The sequence below is a fragment of the Chionomys nivalis genome, chromosome 2, assembly GCF_950005125.1.
Source record: "Chionomys nivalis chromosome 2, mChiNiv1.1, whole genome shotgun sequence".
Classification (NCBI taxonomy): domain Eukaryota; kingdom Metazoa; phylum Chordata; class Mammalia; order Rodentia; family Cricetidae; genus Chionomys; species Chionomys nivalis.
This window is the reverse complement of record NC_080087.1, coordinates 129729660-129746067: the sequence shown is the minus strand read 5'-3', so window position 1 is coordinate 129746067 and position 16408 is coordinate 129729660. Positions and strand designations below refer to the sequence as shown.

Genomic DNA, 16408 nt, shown 5'->3' with positions numbered 1-16408 from the left:
TCCTTAGGCATTCCTCCAGCCTTAGGTGAAATATAGAACCTTAAATTAGTATTGAGATATTAATGTTATCTTGGGCAGGTTCAGGGTTTGATGTTTTTTTATAAACTGTGGCCTTAATTTAAATTATTTCATTTTAATATTCCACAATGATCAATGTAGTAAAACAAAACAAACAAACAAAAATCTCCTTCGAGTTTTGCCGTCCAGCTGGCTAGCGTCACTCCGAACTCATCACACCTCTTCCTCAGAACAAAGTCTTCTACGGTGCTGCTTCTGGTCTTGTTTTGTGTCTTTAAAACTTCTGAAGTTAGCAAGTTCAATGGCGAGGGGGCTATGATAGCTTTTGATGGCACTGTCTCCTGAGGTTTGCATTTTGTCACTTAATTCCAGGTCTTGTGGAGACCTTTTTATTTCCAGAAGTTTAATAAATTCAAAACAGTTGTTCTTGGGGTTGGGAATTGAACTCAGTGGTAGAGCGCTTGCCTAGCAAATGCAAGGCCCTGGGTTCAGTCCTCAGCTCTAAGTGGTGGTAGGGGATTTAAAAAATTTAAAAACCCAGTCGTGCTCATATTGAAAGCATTCTGGGTGTGCTTTGCACATCTGTTTATGGGTACAGGTTGGTGTCCTTGCATGCCTAGAACTTTGTAAGTATGGAACAGGAAGAAAAGGCTGAGCTGGGGTTTGCTTTTATTAACACATAGAGCACAAGACTGTCAGCACCCAGGCAGTGTGCGTTTTAGCTTTATCCCTGAGACCCCTTCCTAAGGCTGTGTTCTTTCATTGTTGCGCAGTCTACATAGTTGGATACAAAAGGAACTGGGTGGAGATGCTGTAGTCACCTCTTATGGAAATTCCTTTTGATAAATTGTGGAACCACATGTCATGATTCAGAAGAACAGATAGCAAGAGTCTGATTCTGTGTGTGCCACGTTAAGAGTCCATATTGTCAGTACGCCAAGTCATTAAAAAGTCCCGCTTCTGATGTGGTTTTAGAAGCTCTACCAGAAGAACAATTAACATTTCTTACAGCTATCATGGGAGGGGGAGGGCTCCATAAGTGCATCCATAATGATATTATAAATAAAATCACAGGAATAGAACTCTTGCCAACTTCCAAACTCATTAGCATGGCACTGATATTCTGATAAAATAGCGTAATCAGAAGCACTCAAAGGAGCAAAGCTTTCTTGTTTTTTCACTGCCCTAAAACCCTCTGATAAAAATAACTAATGCAGGATGGGGAGATTGCTCAGTGTGTGAGTGCTTTCTTCACAAGTATGGGGACCTGAGCTTAAACCCTTAATACCCACATAAAAGGTCCAGTACGGCCACTCCTACTTATGTGGGATAGACACACAAGTCTCTCTAGGACTTGCAAACACAAGCCTAGCTCAGGATTCACTGAGACAGCCTGTCTCAAAGGAATAACGTGAAGACTCATTGAACAGAACACGCAATATCTTCCTCTGGACTACACATTGCACAAATGCACATACCTGCACACTTGCTGTGCATTCATATGGGGGGGGGGAGAGAGAGAGAGAGAGAGAGAGAGAGAGAGAGAGAGAGAGAGAGAGAGAGAGAGAGCACAGCTTGCTTGTTTCTGTAGCTAGCTGCTTTTTTTGTTGTTTTTTTAATATTTATTTATTTATTTATTTATTTATTATGTATACAATATTCTGTCTGTGTGTATGCCTGAAGGCCAGAAGAGGGCGCCAGACCTCTTTACAGATGGTTGTGAGCCACCATGTGGTTGCTGGGAATTGAACTCAGGACCTTTGGAAGAGCAGGCAATGCTCTTAACCACTGAGACATCTTTCCAGCCCCTAGCTAGCTGTTTTTTATTCCTTATTCTTTTGACTCTTTTGTTCTTTTACTCTTTTGAGGGTCCCACCACCCAACTCCCAAATAAATACACAGAGGCTTATTATTTCTTATAAATGCCTGGCCTTAGCTTGACTTGTTTCTAGCCAGTTTTCCTTAATTTAACCCATCTACTTTTTGCCTCTGGGCTTTTACCTTTCTCTTCAGTAAATCTGACTTTCACTCTTACTCCTGTGTGACTGGGTGACTGGGTGACTGGGTGGCCGGCCCTCAGTGTCCTCCTCTCCTTGTTCTCTTGCTCTTCTTCTCTCCTCCCAGATTTCTCCTTGTGTTTATTCTTTCTGCCTACAAGCTCCGCCTTCCTTTTTCCTGTCATACTATTGGCCATTCAGCTCTTTAGTAAACCATCAGGTGTTTTAGACAGGCAAAGAATCACAACTTCACAGAGTTAAACAAGTGCAGCATAAACAAAAGCAACACACCTGAAAATAACATTCGACAACATGCTTCCTTACATTAGACCTACAAAATGGATGAACCTCGAATAAAGGTGGACATTTGATTCATAAAGATGTTTTCATAAGCAAACAAAAGCGTCATTCCATTTTTCCAAATCTTTACAACTAGTGACTCTGGAGATGGCACTGTTCCTCCTTTAGATTCCTGTTGACAAAGATGGTGGTGGCAGCACACAGAGTATTGACGAGGCTTGTGGGAATTCATGTCCATCTTTGGCTGGTGGTGTGATGTTTTAGGCTCTGTCATCCTCTGTGGGTTCACTTGTTCCTTTTCCACTGCAGGCAATTGGCATCCGGTTGAACGAGCTGTGCCATGGGGAGAGTGAGAGCCCCGCTAACCTGCTCGGCCTGATCTATGACGAGGAGACCAAGAGAAGGCTGCGAAAGGAGGATGAGGAGGAAGACTTTTTAGATGACAGTAAGGAGACCCCCTTTCCTACGAGAGCCCCTGCTTGTAAGAAACTGCTTTAGGAGCACTGAATACCTCGTTCCTCTCTCATACTCCCTCCACCTCCCTACATCTCCACAGACCATCCCTCGTCTCCGCATGTGGACGTGAACGCATGTGCATAAACCAGAGGTGGGGGAGGGAGAGAAAGAGAGAGAATGTGCCAAAGTCAGGGGAGAAGGTAGATGGGCGGAGTGCGGCAGGCATGTGGAAGAGACATTACCTTTTAGCCTCTGGTTCTTGCTGTTACCCACAGATTCAAACTAAACTTCTGAGTGAGAAAATGTTGTGAAAAAATTGCTTTCCCAGAAAGGTTTTCATTTCTTTAATTTTTTTTTTTGGATGGGGGGTTATGTTGTTACAACATTGGGAAAGAAAAACATCATTGCACAATAGAATTGAACAAGAAATGCTTTCCAGAAGCTGGGGAGGTCGTTCCAGAGGTAAATAGCTTGCTGCACAAGCGTGAGGACTTGAATTTAGGTCTTCAAAGGCCCCATTACAAAGCTAGACACAGTTGAGGGAGCACTGGGAGACAGAGATAGGGACGTCCACAGAACTCATGGCCAGGGTGGTCAGTCAGGCTAGCCGAATGGATGGGCTGAATCGCTGAAAGAACCGATCTTAGAACAGAATTTTACACGTGGAAAGCTTTTAGAGAAAGACACTTGACATCAATCCCGGGCCTCCACATTCATGCACATACGTTTGTATCCACATACAAACTATACTAGCAAGTATGTACACCACACCACACACACAAGAGATGCGTTCCACAGAGCATGATGCGGGATTAATAAGAAACTTAAAGTTTGTTAAGCTGTGATTGTTCCATGATGCAGCTATGAGAATTGCCATAGAAATAGAGATGAGAACATTTCTGCTACATCCTGCTACAGCATCATTTTGTACATATGTATGCTCTGTACCACACAAGCCTAAGTGAGGGTACAGTGAGAGGCATTTGCTCGGTGTGAATTCGAGTTTGACCTGTGCAGTCAGTATCTTCCCACAATGGGAGTAGAAGTGTCTTCCTAACCTTTCTTCTTCATCCGCAATTCAAGTTCTTTGGGTATATTTTAAGGGTCATTCTTGTTTAATTTGTACCAAATCTGCAACTTCCTTGTGTCATGGCATATGAAATAATGGCTAAATGATAATGATGGGAAATATTAAATATTAAGCAAAGAAAATTCTACTCTTTCTGTATTTTTTCCCTATTTGCACCAAGAATTTTGTGTTTTTCCCATTATTTAACTCCCTTTTCATACCTTATGAAGTCAAAGAAAAGTTTGACATCTCTATTGATAAAATTCTGAATTTCCACATGGGTGTGTCAGCCCAATGATAAAAGTTAACTCTGAAGATAATCTAGTCTATTTTTGAATAATTCTGGGTATTTAATTTCACTCCTAGTTTAAACAAAACTTAGTGAAGTTGCCATGAATGCCAGACAGACAGTGCGCACTGAGAAGCCACTCAGAGGTCCTGCTGAGTGGAGGGAGCTGAACAATAAATGAGCACACCCCCCTAGGTGGCAACGTGCCATCTGCACCAAACCGCGAAAGCTCCATTAGTTCCTATGTGATGTCTGGTGAAGCAGTATTTAGTTTGGATGTGTAGAGCTCCATCTTTTCCCATGGTGGCAGAGTATTTCAGATAATAATTAGGAGAGAGTCTAGACCACAGCCAAGTTCACCGCCTGCAGAATGTTTAAGAAGTGTCTGAATGACAATCTCATGAGTGGAAAGACAAATCCAGAAGTTTTCAGAGTATCCATTCTTCAATTATTTTTATTATAATTATTATTTTAATTATAAATATTAATAATATTTAACATAATGTTTTAAATTATTATAATTATGCAATTATTCCATTTATTTTATTATGTCTTTTCCAGACATAATCTTCCAATGTAGCACAGGGTGGTCTTGATCTTGGGATCTTCCTGCCTCAAACAGCTGAGTAGCTGATAACACAGGCCTCTACTACCATGCTCTCTATAAACTTGTTTTTTATGTACATCTAAGTAATTTTTAAAGTTCTGTATCCTCCATGGAGTATAAGACTGATATGTGTGATTTTCCAGAGATTATGAGGTTGTTATGAGTGATTTAGCTAACCTTGCACTCCAAATCTAAATATAATATAAGCACCTGCCTTTTTGGAAATTCCACAAAAGCGAATTTGTCTCTTCCATTCTTAATGAGGGGCAGATTTTCCATCCATGTTTTAACTCTTAAAAAAAAGCAGAAGGAAAAATAGACTTTATACCCTCAGAAGACCAACTTCTACATTCTGTATCAAAAAGTCATGTATACTATTCAGTTAAGAAATCTCATTTACCTCTTTCTTTCTTTTGTAAGAGGCAGAATAGTACATGGCCTTGTTCTTTGCTGAAGCTGAAGTTAGTCAGAACGTTTCTTCATGGTTTATGGTAATACAAGTCTCACAACTGATCCTGACAGTTTTCATGTCCTGTTCTTCCCTTGGCCGTTATCTGTCTTTCGACTAAAATCCATCAGTTGTTTGGCAGAGTAAAAGACTATCAGTCACTTCTGGCACAATTGTATGTTGTAATAAGGCTGCTTGTTCATCCCGGCTGCCCAGAACTAAAACACAGAAACTGTATTATTTAAATCACTGCTTGGCCCATTAGCTCTAGCTTCTTATTGGCTAACTTCTACATCTTAATTTAACCCATTTCTAGTAATCTGTGTATCACCATGAGGCTGTGGCTTACCAGCTAAAGTTCTAGCATCTGTCTCCAGTGGGGCTACATGGCTTCTCCCTCTTTCTCCTCCTTCTTTCTCCCAGCATTCATTTTAGTTTTCCCCACCGACCTCTATTCTCTGTGCAGGCCCAAGACAGTTTCTTTATTAAACAATAGTATTCACAGCATACAGAAAGGAATCCCACATCAGCTGTGTATTAACTGCAACAAGACAGCTTTATTAAAATGCGTGCTATAAATTGGGCATGGTGGCACATGCCTTTAATCCTGGCACTTGGGAGGCAGAAGCAGAAGGATCTCTGTGAGTCTGAGGCCAGCCTGGTGTACATAGTGAGTTCTAAAACAGTCAGAGCTATGTAGAGAAAAGCTATCACAAAAAAAGTGTAGGGGCTGGAGAGATGGCTCAGTGGTTAAGAGCATTGTCTGCTCTTCCAAAGGTCCTGAGTTCAATACCCAGCAACCACATGGTGGCTCACAACCATCTTTAAAGAGGTCTGGTGCCCTCTTCTGGCCTGCAGACATGCACACAGACAGAATATTGTATACACAATAAATAAATATTTTTTTAAAAAAGTGTAGTATAGGTGACATATTTTCTCATATCTATGTTGCACCCACACTAATTGAACTAGAGCTGAAAGAGCTTCATAGCTCTCAGAAGACAAACATCCCCAAAACAAATGCCCCTTCCTGAAATGAGCAGAAGGGAATTTAGGTCTCCACAGAAACAGTTAAGAACTGACTAACCACAGGACGACTTTTAATTCTGTTTTCACAAGCAGTCTTCTTGTGACGTTTGAGCTGTGTTGTATTGCCATATGTACTCTAAACAGAAACATTGACTTTCGCTTGTCCGACACTTTAATAGCAAAGCACCTGTTAATACAACTGTCAAGTAGAAGAAGAGAGGTGGGTGAGCATGCTCAGGTCATGCTAACAGGAGTAGGTAAATTGAGGTTGTGTAGGAAATATTCTCATGAGTAGATTAATATTACATGATGTCATGTAGGTCCATCACACCATGACCCTCTATTTGTTATTGGTTTGTCTTCTCATGAAGAATTCTTTCTTTTCTTAGGTACTGTGAACCCCTCTAAATGTGGCTGTCCCTTTGCCTTGAAGATGGCAGCTTGCCAGCTTCTCCTGGAGATAACCACCTTCCTAAGGGAGACCTTTTCTTGCCTGCCTAGACCTCGCACTGAGCCTCTAGCGGTATGTTAAAGCAACATATGTCGATAGCCAGGCTATTTGGAGAAAATGAACTACAGCTGGGTTTCAGTACTCCCAAAGTCTTTAAATGCTTGGAGGTCAAGTACATTCTGTGATTTAACATTTTAACTAAGGGCTTCAGAAATCACTAGAGACAGAACTTTCAGGAACAGCATATGCCCAATGATCACCGTTAATTTTGATGGAAATATCTAGGAGTCTGTATCCCTTTACCTTACAAACAATGAGGAGCTTTATGGTCAACATTATTCAGGAATCATTAGCTGATTTTTTGTATGAATAGCTTCTAGGTTCATATAAATGTGCTTGCTTCCAGAGTTTTCTGACTAATAGTATGATATAAATGACCTCAGTGTTTAGATTTACAGAATTTCCAATCTTGTACTTAATTTCATAGCATTTCTTGTGGATTATGAGTAGACAGAGAGCGTGACACTGCATACACACACACACACACACACAATAAACATATAGGCACATAAAATACAGTCATGGTGCCAGGAATTATTTATTTCACTGTAGACAGAAATACTATGCAGGGCCATACATCTTCAGGGTGTGCGGTAACAGCGAACACCTTGGGCTTCTGAATCCCTGATGGAAACCAATGGTCCTCTCGTCAGTCAGCCTGTAGCTTTACTGAAGAGCCGGACAAAACCTTCTCTTTTATACAAGGCTTATTCCACAAACTGTCACACCAACTTCCATTTTTTTAGAACCCATTCTCCTGTTTTAAAGCCAAACAGCATGAATAAGTCAGTACCCCAATCCTAGGGTGGGGCCAGAGGTTGGATTAAAGAGTCAGTGTTCCCCTACCATGGAGCACAGCCTCTGGTTTTAGTTTTCCAATGTTGTAGAAAACTCATTTCCTCACATCCTAAAAAGAATGGATATTTTCAAATTAGAAACATTTATGAATGAAATGCTTGTTTTTAAGAGAAAACTACCCTCTCCGGAACTGTGAAACTGGACCCTTTGACTACTGGAAGAGGAAATTCCAGCTACTGCCCTCTGTGACATCATGTTGACTTGGCCTTCACTTTTCTGAATTGTCGTTTTCATCGTGCTCTTGAGAATACTCTCTAAAGTCAAATCAGGGCACCACGATCCATGCGCTTAAAGTCCAGCCAGACAAAGCATCAAACCTGTCAACACTCTCCAGTACCAATCCTTTTAGCCTCCTTATTAATGCAATCTTCAGAAAAGCATTGCATACATCTGATTTCACGTTTTCAGATCAGCCGCAATTCTGGTAGAAATATGCAAGGATTTCTGTTTCATTCAGTCGTTTGTTCTACCTTTTAACTCTTAAAGTTCTACCACAATGACTCTTGTTAGTGAGCAAATTCTGTTTCATGGAATCTATCATATCTGTTGAGGAAAATTTAATAATCATGTCCCCTGGAAGATCAACGCTGGACTGAGACCTGTCAGTGAAAAGTGAAACTTTTCATGTTTTCTAAATCAATCAGGTCTTTTTAGCCTGAGAACATGGCACTGTCAGGACAGCAAATGGCAGGAAGCTCAGCTCTCAAAGGATCACAAGCCAGGCTAAAATGGCATGGCCCTGTGACAAGTAGAGACTGTACAACCAACTAGAAGAAATACAGGGAGTGCAAAGAAGGGAACCTAAAAAGCCTAAGACAAGAATCGCAGCCCAGACATACAATGGCAGGTGACAGCATGTCCTCTTCACCCTGAACTAGGTTTCTGAGAACGTCTGTTCACTACACCAGCATTTCACTGTTAAGTGTAGGCTTACATATCTTTTACTGTTTCCTTTGTGAGATGATGAAATACTTACATCATTACTCCCTTCCTTTTCCTCCCTCCAATTTTTCCCATAAACCCACAGTACAAAGTCACCCATAGAGGCTCTGGCCCCATACAAGCATTTTCCTAAACCTGAACTGACTTTTCACTCTTATGTACTAAGAAACTTCAATCAAGGTTTACCTTGAATGGCAGCCCCTCCCGCTACTCCAAATATTATCTTCCATTTTCTTCAGCTGCAAAGTACAAGATAGGCCTTCCTAAGCTAAGATCAAGGTAGTGGTGTGGTTGACTTTCTGTGGGAGCGGAAGAATCTGCCTGCCTCCTTGTTCTTTTCTACCTTCTAGAAACTACTGCACCCACCTCACTCCCCTTCTTCCATCTTCAGAAGCATATTGAAGCTCCCTCTGTTCATAGCCAGGGAAAGATCCTCCATTTCTGAGAATGCATGTAATTAATTAAATTTGGTCCACTTAGTCAACACAGCATAATCTCTTCATCATAAAGTCACTAGCTTTAACTGTATCCCCAAGGTTCATGTCGCAGTGTAAAACAACATATTCTCGGGCCCTGAGGATGTAAGGTTTAGCTATCTTAGGGACTGTTCTATTACTGTTGTCTCCGTGTCTGATGTCTAAGTCCTACACTTGGGGTTTATTATGTATTATTTCCCATCTTCCATCTTAGAATTCTGAGTTTCTCAGAGAAGGGATCATTTCTTACCTATGCCATTGTACCTATCATATTCAAATTGAAAGTGTGACATACAATTAACATATAAGTGCCAATGACATCCCTAAGACATTGGACAGAGAGTTAGAAGGTCAAGGAGCTAGCTCGAAGTCCTGTTTAGTGGAAGATAAAACACATAAGAAGTTACCAGTTAGGGAACACTTGTTTTCCAAATCAAGAATATTTTTTCAAGACCACAATTTGAAATGAGCAATAAGGAAATTTTAAGTGTAATCAAATGTGATTCAGAATGCATAGAGGTTTGCCACAATATCAGTGCAGTCGGAGGAGCAGCGAAGCTCCTGCCTATCATTGCAGCACTTGGGAAGCTGAGGCAGAGACAAGAGGACCATGAGACCAGTTTTCTGGCTTTTGTCTCAGGACAACCCAGCATGGACATGCTCTTCTATGCCTTTTCAGGACTTGGAGAGCTGCAGGCTCCGTCTGGATCCCGAGTTGGACCGGCACAGATATGAGAGGAAGATCAGCTTCGCAGGAGTTCTGGATGAAAATGAAGACTCCAAAGATTCTCTCCACAGCAGCAGCCACACCCTCAAGTCGGATGCAGGTGCTGAGGAGAAGAAAGGTAGGGAAGCGCAAGGGTTGCTTCATGTTTCTGCCTTTCTCACAGGAAGTATTTGGCCTGCGGTCTAAAGTACAAAACTGTGTGCCCAAATTCTTGACTTCACACACTGTGATCCTACTCTTCACAGCCGGTGAGGTAGGAAACACCATTAGTTAGAGGTTAAACTTGGTATCTAGACTGCCTTGGCCTCAATGCCTAGTTCAGCAATTCTCCCTTGACCACAATGAATGTGATGCCATCAGCCTTAAGATGACCTGTTATTTTATTACCCAATACAAAAGGGAAAACATCCAAATTCAACTATTTTGCAGTAATCCCTTATCACTTTACTGTTTCTTGACAGAGGACTTTGAGACAATAAAATATATGTATATAGTCACTCTGATTACTACATATAATTCTTTGGTAGTGAAAAAGAATATAGCTAAAATATGCTGGTTAAAACTTAAATTTACAGTTCAAATTTCTTAATTACTTTTCAGTTCAAATTTGTCAGTGTCCATGTTTTTTTACAGGATGCTGTCTTCTGTAGCATCAGATTGTTAATGACACACCAGTTCAGAAGTGGATCAAAGACTCATGTATATATAATGTATAGAGTAAGAGATAATAAATAAAAAAGCCACAAGCTCAACAACTGCCAAGTAGAAATGCCTACCTTAGTTTTGGAAATCAGCTAGAACAGTATGAAGCTGGCCTGTCTTGAGTTCCTCTTCAGGACTGTCCAGCTTATACCTTGACCTACTTCCTCATCCCTCTTTACGGCCTGACTAGGTAATAGCAGATACTCTGCATGTTTTGCTGCTGATACTTACGTGGTCACAGACAAAAGCAAGAGCCATTATATTTCAGCTGTCACTTGGTGTGATGAACCCTAGGTTCAATTTCACATACGTCAAAGTGTGAAGCTGACCCAAGTAAGATGGGTAATATATGGCCCTTCTCTGTATGGCCATGTATACATGACTTGCCTTTAAATCCCCAGTCCTCTCTTCTATTCAGTCAGATGAACAGCCTCTGTGCTATATCCTTAGAGCTTTAATTAAGGCAGTGCAGGTAAAACATAGGATGAATACATAGAGCAAATGAAAGAGCATGTTAAGGTACCATTGCCATCCTTATCGTCCTACATTGTGAGCAGCTAAGTCAGATCTCAACACAGAAAACTCCAGCTAGGCCTGAACAGCGTCGGTTTTAAGTAAGGCTCCCCTAAAATGTCACCTTCACTATCCAAAGTTTTTAGTTTTAAAATTTCATTGTCCTTCAATGCTTTTTGTAAAGAGTTATATCTTTAAAAAAATCTGTGTATCTTGGTAGAAAGTTGATTGTGTACATTGAAATAATTTCCAGTGTCCTGTAGACAATGAATGAGTGCATATTTGATTACTTTAATCAATGGGTGGCATGGTTCTATATAGACAAAACACAAAATATTTTGTCTTATAAGAAATGGGGGTGCAATGAGGAAGCTTTGAATATTTCAACAGCAGAATGTTACCACATTTAAAATATAAATATTATTATATGATATCCTATTGAATTTTGATGACAGAGGTTGTGTTCTAAGAAAAATAAATAGTCTCATGTAATTTATATACATGAAGAAGTATTAAGCCAATGTGATTTAAAATATTTACTGTATATGTATCCAATGAAGGTAACTTCCATTTTTAAACATATACCAACAATACTTTAATTTGGAAAGTAGTCTTTAACCATTTGAAGTTATTGTTACAATTATTATCAAAATCAAATAAAAATTCCAAATATCCAGTTAAGCTTAAACAAATTCTACATCATCTTATAAAGCAAAAGATTGGCTTAATTATAAAGCCATGTCAACTTCATTATTATTTATATAGCTGTCTTTACTGATAAAACTCTCACATGCTTAGTGATTTTTGTTATACAATATGCCTATGTTAATACATAAATGTTGTCTTATAAATAGATAACAGAAACCTAAAACTATGAATAAAATGAGAATATAACCCTAAAATGTTCTACGTTAGTTGGCAAAAGTATCTCTAAAGATTTGTAAATATTCCATAAGCCATTTGACAAACACATGAGCTACTACAGCCAATATAAATTGTGACAATGGGACACTGATAAGTGTAATTACTATTTTTTTTCTAAAAGTTATACCATCTGTTTTTATAAAAGCAAAAAAATCAGCTCCTGAAGTTAGTAACTTGAGAACAAGTAGATTCTACCAAAGAAAATGATCGTGAACTTATTCTTAAAAATTGAGAATATCTGCCCAAGATCTCTAGGCAGAATCTACAAAATACTTTTATTCCTGCCCCAAAGACAAACTTAAAACTGGTATTTCAAAATACAGAAGCATCTCCTCGTTTTGCATGCAGCTCCTGCGCACCTGCTCTATACCAGGAGTTATTACAAGTTCCCAGAAGGCAGCCATCAACAAGAGCGTGTACCCGCATCTATTTCCATTCATACTAATCCATAGCTAAAAGCATATCACTATTAGCATAGCAATTAGTAACACTAAGTGCCAGACTTTCTAAAGATATATGGAAAGTAAAACAAATTAGAATATAGGAAGAGCTATGGTCGGAGAAGGTCCTAATAATGGACATTAAACTGAGAGACTTCCCTGAGATATTTCAGTAATGGAGGGATCTGAAGACTGAGTGTTCCCACAGAGGCAACTATGAAGCCAAGGATGTTGTGAAGAGTGAACTTAGAGCATTTGGAGGAGGGCGAAAAGATTAACAAACTTATTTCAGAAGGAACTGGGGAGGAGTGGCAGGAGATAGGTCAGAAAGATAAGAGGCAGGCAGAGTCTGGTAGATATGCTTAAAATTGTAATTATATTTTAAATATGTTGGAGGTTGTGGGTCAGTGTATGTGAATAGATGTGTAGAAGCTAGGGAGGAAGGAACAGTTAAAGGTAGCTGCACTGGACCCGGGAAAAGGTAATAGGACTTCGAATGCTTGTGATATTAGCAGGACTTGCTAATGCTACCGTAAGGAAAGGGAGATGTGTTATTCACATCAGATGAATCTGTTTCATTTTGATTTTAGTTCTTATTGTTAGGAGACATATAGCATATGGTCTCTATGTTTCAGTAGCTTATAATCTCAGATGGCATATTTCATGAGCGACATTAAGCCTGAATTCTCCTCACTATGTCCCTTGTAAGTAATCGATGTTGTAATTCTGAACCCTAATTTTTCAAACTGCAGGAGGTCTCCAATTATCTTTTATGTTAGAACAATTTCTCAACGTTAAGTCTTTTTCAGATCCCACTAATTTGAGGTTATTTAGTTTCATTTGTAGCCTAAAAAGTATCATAAACTCAGACAAAAGGCATTAGTATGCACCTCTACAAAAATAAAATCTAAGAATTATCACTGTAATCTACTCTTTATTTCTCAATCTACTTGCACATGAAATTGCAATAGTGGTCATTAAAAATAATTAGCTATGAAGTTCAAATTAAACCTAGAAACAATATTGAAAAATACAGTTGGGTGAATCTTGTGTGTTAATCAAAATACAGCATTGTACACTATAGCTTTTGTGGCATTTATCCAGCTGTGCTGCCAGAAATTCTTCCAGATGTGCGGTTCTATTCAGGTGTATTCAGGAAGCCCCAAGAAGCTGTAATAAGCAGAGCAGTGGTAATTCTAGACTCTTTCAGTCACAAGAGTAATCCAGAGACTAAACATTCACTTCTTTATGAATTCTTCAGACCTCCTTACATGGAATCAAAAGTTACATTCAACTAACATTTTAAAGGATATGAGTTTTATTATTGGCTCATGTAAGCATTTAAAGGGAGAAACCTGAAACTAAAATTTGAACTTCCTGATTTTAAAATACATTCACAAGTTTGATTTAAATATTGAATAGGAAATCTTGTATCTTTAAGACAAGTGTGTAAGGCTAGCCCCTTTCTTCTAATGGTTTTGAACCTTGAAATTTTTGCTTTATCCTATAACTATAAAAATGATATTGATAATATGAAAAATTAAAAAGAAAAGAAAAATGTATACATTACCTAAAAAAATAATTGTGTTTTTGATTTTTATAAAGTGAGTTTGAAGCTTAAACGTGTTTCTTTCACCATTTTATTTCCACCCTGGTGACTGTTTCTTCCAGAATACTAAGCATGAATAATGAATGCATCCCATTCTTGTTCCATGTAAACTGTAAGATATCTCAGGGTATGCAACATTTATACTCACATGTCATTAAATATTTGATTAAAAGGAGGATGATATGAAATCCCTAAATGATTGAAAACAGAGCTACCTCAAACACACAAATGTGCATGCACATACAGCATTCTCCTGAGAAGCAATCCCTCAAAGTCTTTGCTAAGGAACAGAGTACACACAGCTCTGACTGTCAGAGAGAGGCCACTTCTTGTGCTTATTTTTTAATAGATTACTCTAAAGACAAGGGTTCCGATGGCAGTTGTCAGAATTCTGTAAGTCCCATTTCACAGGAAAAGCAAAAGCGGTAGAGTGATTCTATTGAACCGAATAAGAATGTGATTAAAATGTGGTAGCTCTTCATGGTGATGGTGCTGTGTAAACACACTCATGCTTATGAACCTTGGGCCAGAGTGAGAGCAGATTGTTCCCAGCCACAATGTGCATTTTGCCCAAGAAAGATACTGCACCAGTCCTTCCTGGTCATCCTGGCCTCCTGCCTGGCCAAACGTGGTGACTGGGGGCTGGCAGCAAGGCCAGAAATGCTGCTCAATCAAGACAGCGAAGAGTTGGCTGGTCAGGGACAAATTGGGAAGAATGTGGATATAAAATGGCTGGGGGAAACTAAGCGGGGAAAGCCCTATTTTATTCTTTCAATACAGTTCCCAGCAGGAAGATCAGGATAGGAGGTTCTCGCCTGCTCCAGATTAAAGGAACCCGCAGTTTCCAGGTGAAGAAGGGGGGTTCCTTGTCCAGCATCCGCCGAGTCGGCAGCTTAAAGAGCAGCAAGTTATCACGGCAGGACTCAGAGTCTGAGGCTGAGGAGCTGCAGCTGTCCCAGAGCAGGGACACTGTCACTGACCTAGGTAACATAGAAGAGTGGGGTGTGCAGGGACGTGGGGGGTAAGAAGGCAGGACTCAAGTCCTGGAACAGCCAAGTCCATTTCATCCCATGTACACAGAGCAAGACCAGAGCCTAAGGTTAGACGACTCCTTCTGTAGAGAAGCACACTGACGCTTGAGCAGGTGCATGTGTAAGTCGGTCCAAATGCAAACTCCGAGTCAGCAGATGATGTGGGGATCCAAGACTCTACATTTGAAATAAGCTTCCCCGTGATGCTGATGCTGCTGACTCAAAGACCACACTTTGAACTTTGAGCATAGAAAGTGTTCACTAGAGAACAGAAACTGCTTTGGCAACAAGGACAATTTTAGAACCCCAGGTACTTGTGTATCCATACTACTCATTAGGACCTTGAAAGTCAAATGTTTGAACTTTGTTACTGTAGCCTTCACTTGACAGTAAAATACAAATAAACAAAAATCACTGAGAAGGGGTGGTTGTTTGGACCTGAAACCTAGGAATTCTCAGTGGGTCAGCCGCTTTCTCAAGGGTGTGTTTTCACCAACCATCTGGTGGGAATAGTTGTTTATTCATGATCTTCATAGTCTGTCTTTAAGGATGCTTTTGTAAAATGTGTCAAGTGTACAGAATGAGCTATACATTCAGTCAAAGCACTGAAAGTCATAGATTACCTCTGTAGGACATGAAGAGTCTCCAAATCTCCTAATGTGGTTGTCCAGTATTTGGGCATCTTGACAGACAAGGAAAGAATAAGAAGGATAAGTGTCGAGCTCAACAGCTGCCTAGAATTAAGTCTTCGGTACATGTTCAAGAACATTCTCCCTACCAATCAGTCTCCACTTCTAAGGCAGCAGTAAGTGTGGATAAATGATCGATAAAGTCTGTCAGACAGAAGCAGAGTGTCTAATCAAAGGAAGTTTAAAATAGAAAATGCTTCTACATCCACCCACCCTCGCCTTTAAAAATAGCTAATTTATGCATTAGTTAAGATTCAGCTTATTTTTTCTCAAGGAGATAATAGGGCAGAGTGATTTTTGTTGTTGCAGGGTGAATATAACTTTATCATCAGTTAGTGTTTAGAATTATCTGAATTGATCAACCCATCCTCACCACTCACGTCAAAGTAACCAGACTAGAGATGCAGCTTTGTTGTCAAAGAGGATCTGTGAAGCTTTTGGATTTGAGGGCAAGGCTTTGTGGGTAGTATATGAGATGGAGAGATCTCCTTTATATTTCCCATAGACAAGACACAAGGCTTCCTTGCAATTGGCTGTAATTGCTGTCAAATCACCAAAATCCTTCCAAGGCCCCCTCGCAGCACTGGATAGCCTCCATAGCAAAGCCAGATGTCTATAACAGTAGTGCAGATGCAACCACAAGCCCAGGGAGGCATCATGGCCCTGTGATATAAGTGCAGGTTAGCTTGTGTCCCCGGTTAGCTACAACTGTGAAGTCTGAGCAGCCTGGAATGGATTTGGGCACACTCAATATGTAACTGGCTCATCTCAAG

At 39.9% G+C, this 16408-nt stretch overlaps 1 protein-coding gene across 9 annotated transcripts in view; it reads left to right on the top strand.

The window, feature by feature from the left end:
• The window catches only part of Unc80 (unc-80 homolog, NALCN channel complex subunit), a 191109-nt gene that overhangs the window by 86816 nt on the left and 87885 nt on the right, over positions 1 to 16408 (top strand). For 6 of the 9 annotated variants that reach the window (XM_057761417.1, XM_057761416.1, XM_057761415.1 and 3 more), the window contains 4 exons: positions 2625 to 2760; positions 6603 to 6736; positions 9680 to 9845; positions 14696 to 14899. In XM_057761417.1, the coding sequence (XP_057617400.1) occupies positions 2625 to 2760; positions 6603 to 6736; positions 9680 to 9845; positions 14696 to 14899 (640 nt within the window). The remainder of the gene's footprint in view (positions 1 to 2624; positions 2761 to 6602; positions 6737 to 9679; positions 9846 to 14695; positions 14900 to 16408) is intronic. The other 3 variants (XM_057761422.1, XM_057761420.1, XM_057761419.1) reach the window with 1 other exon arrangement.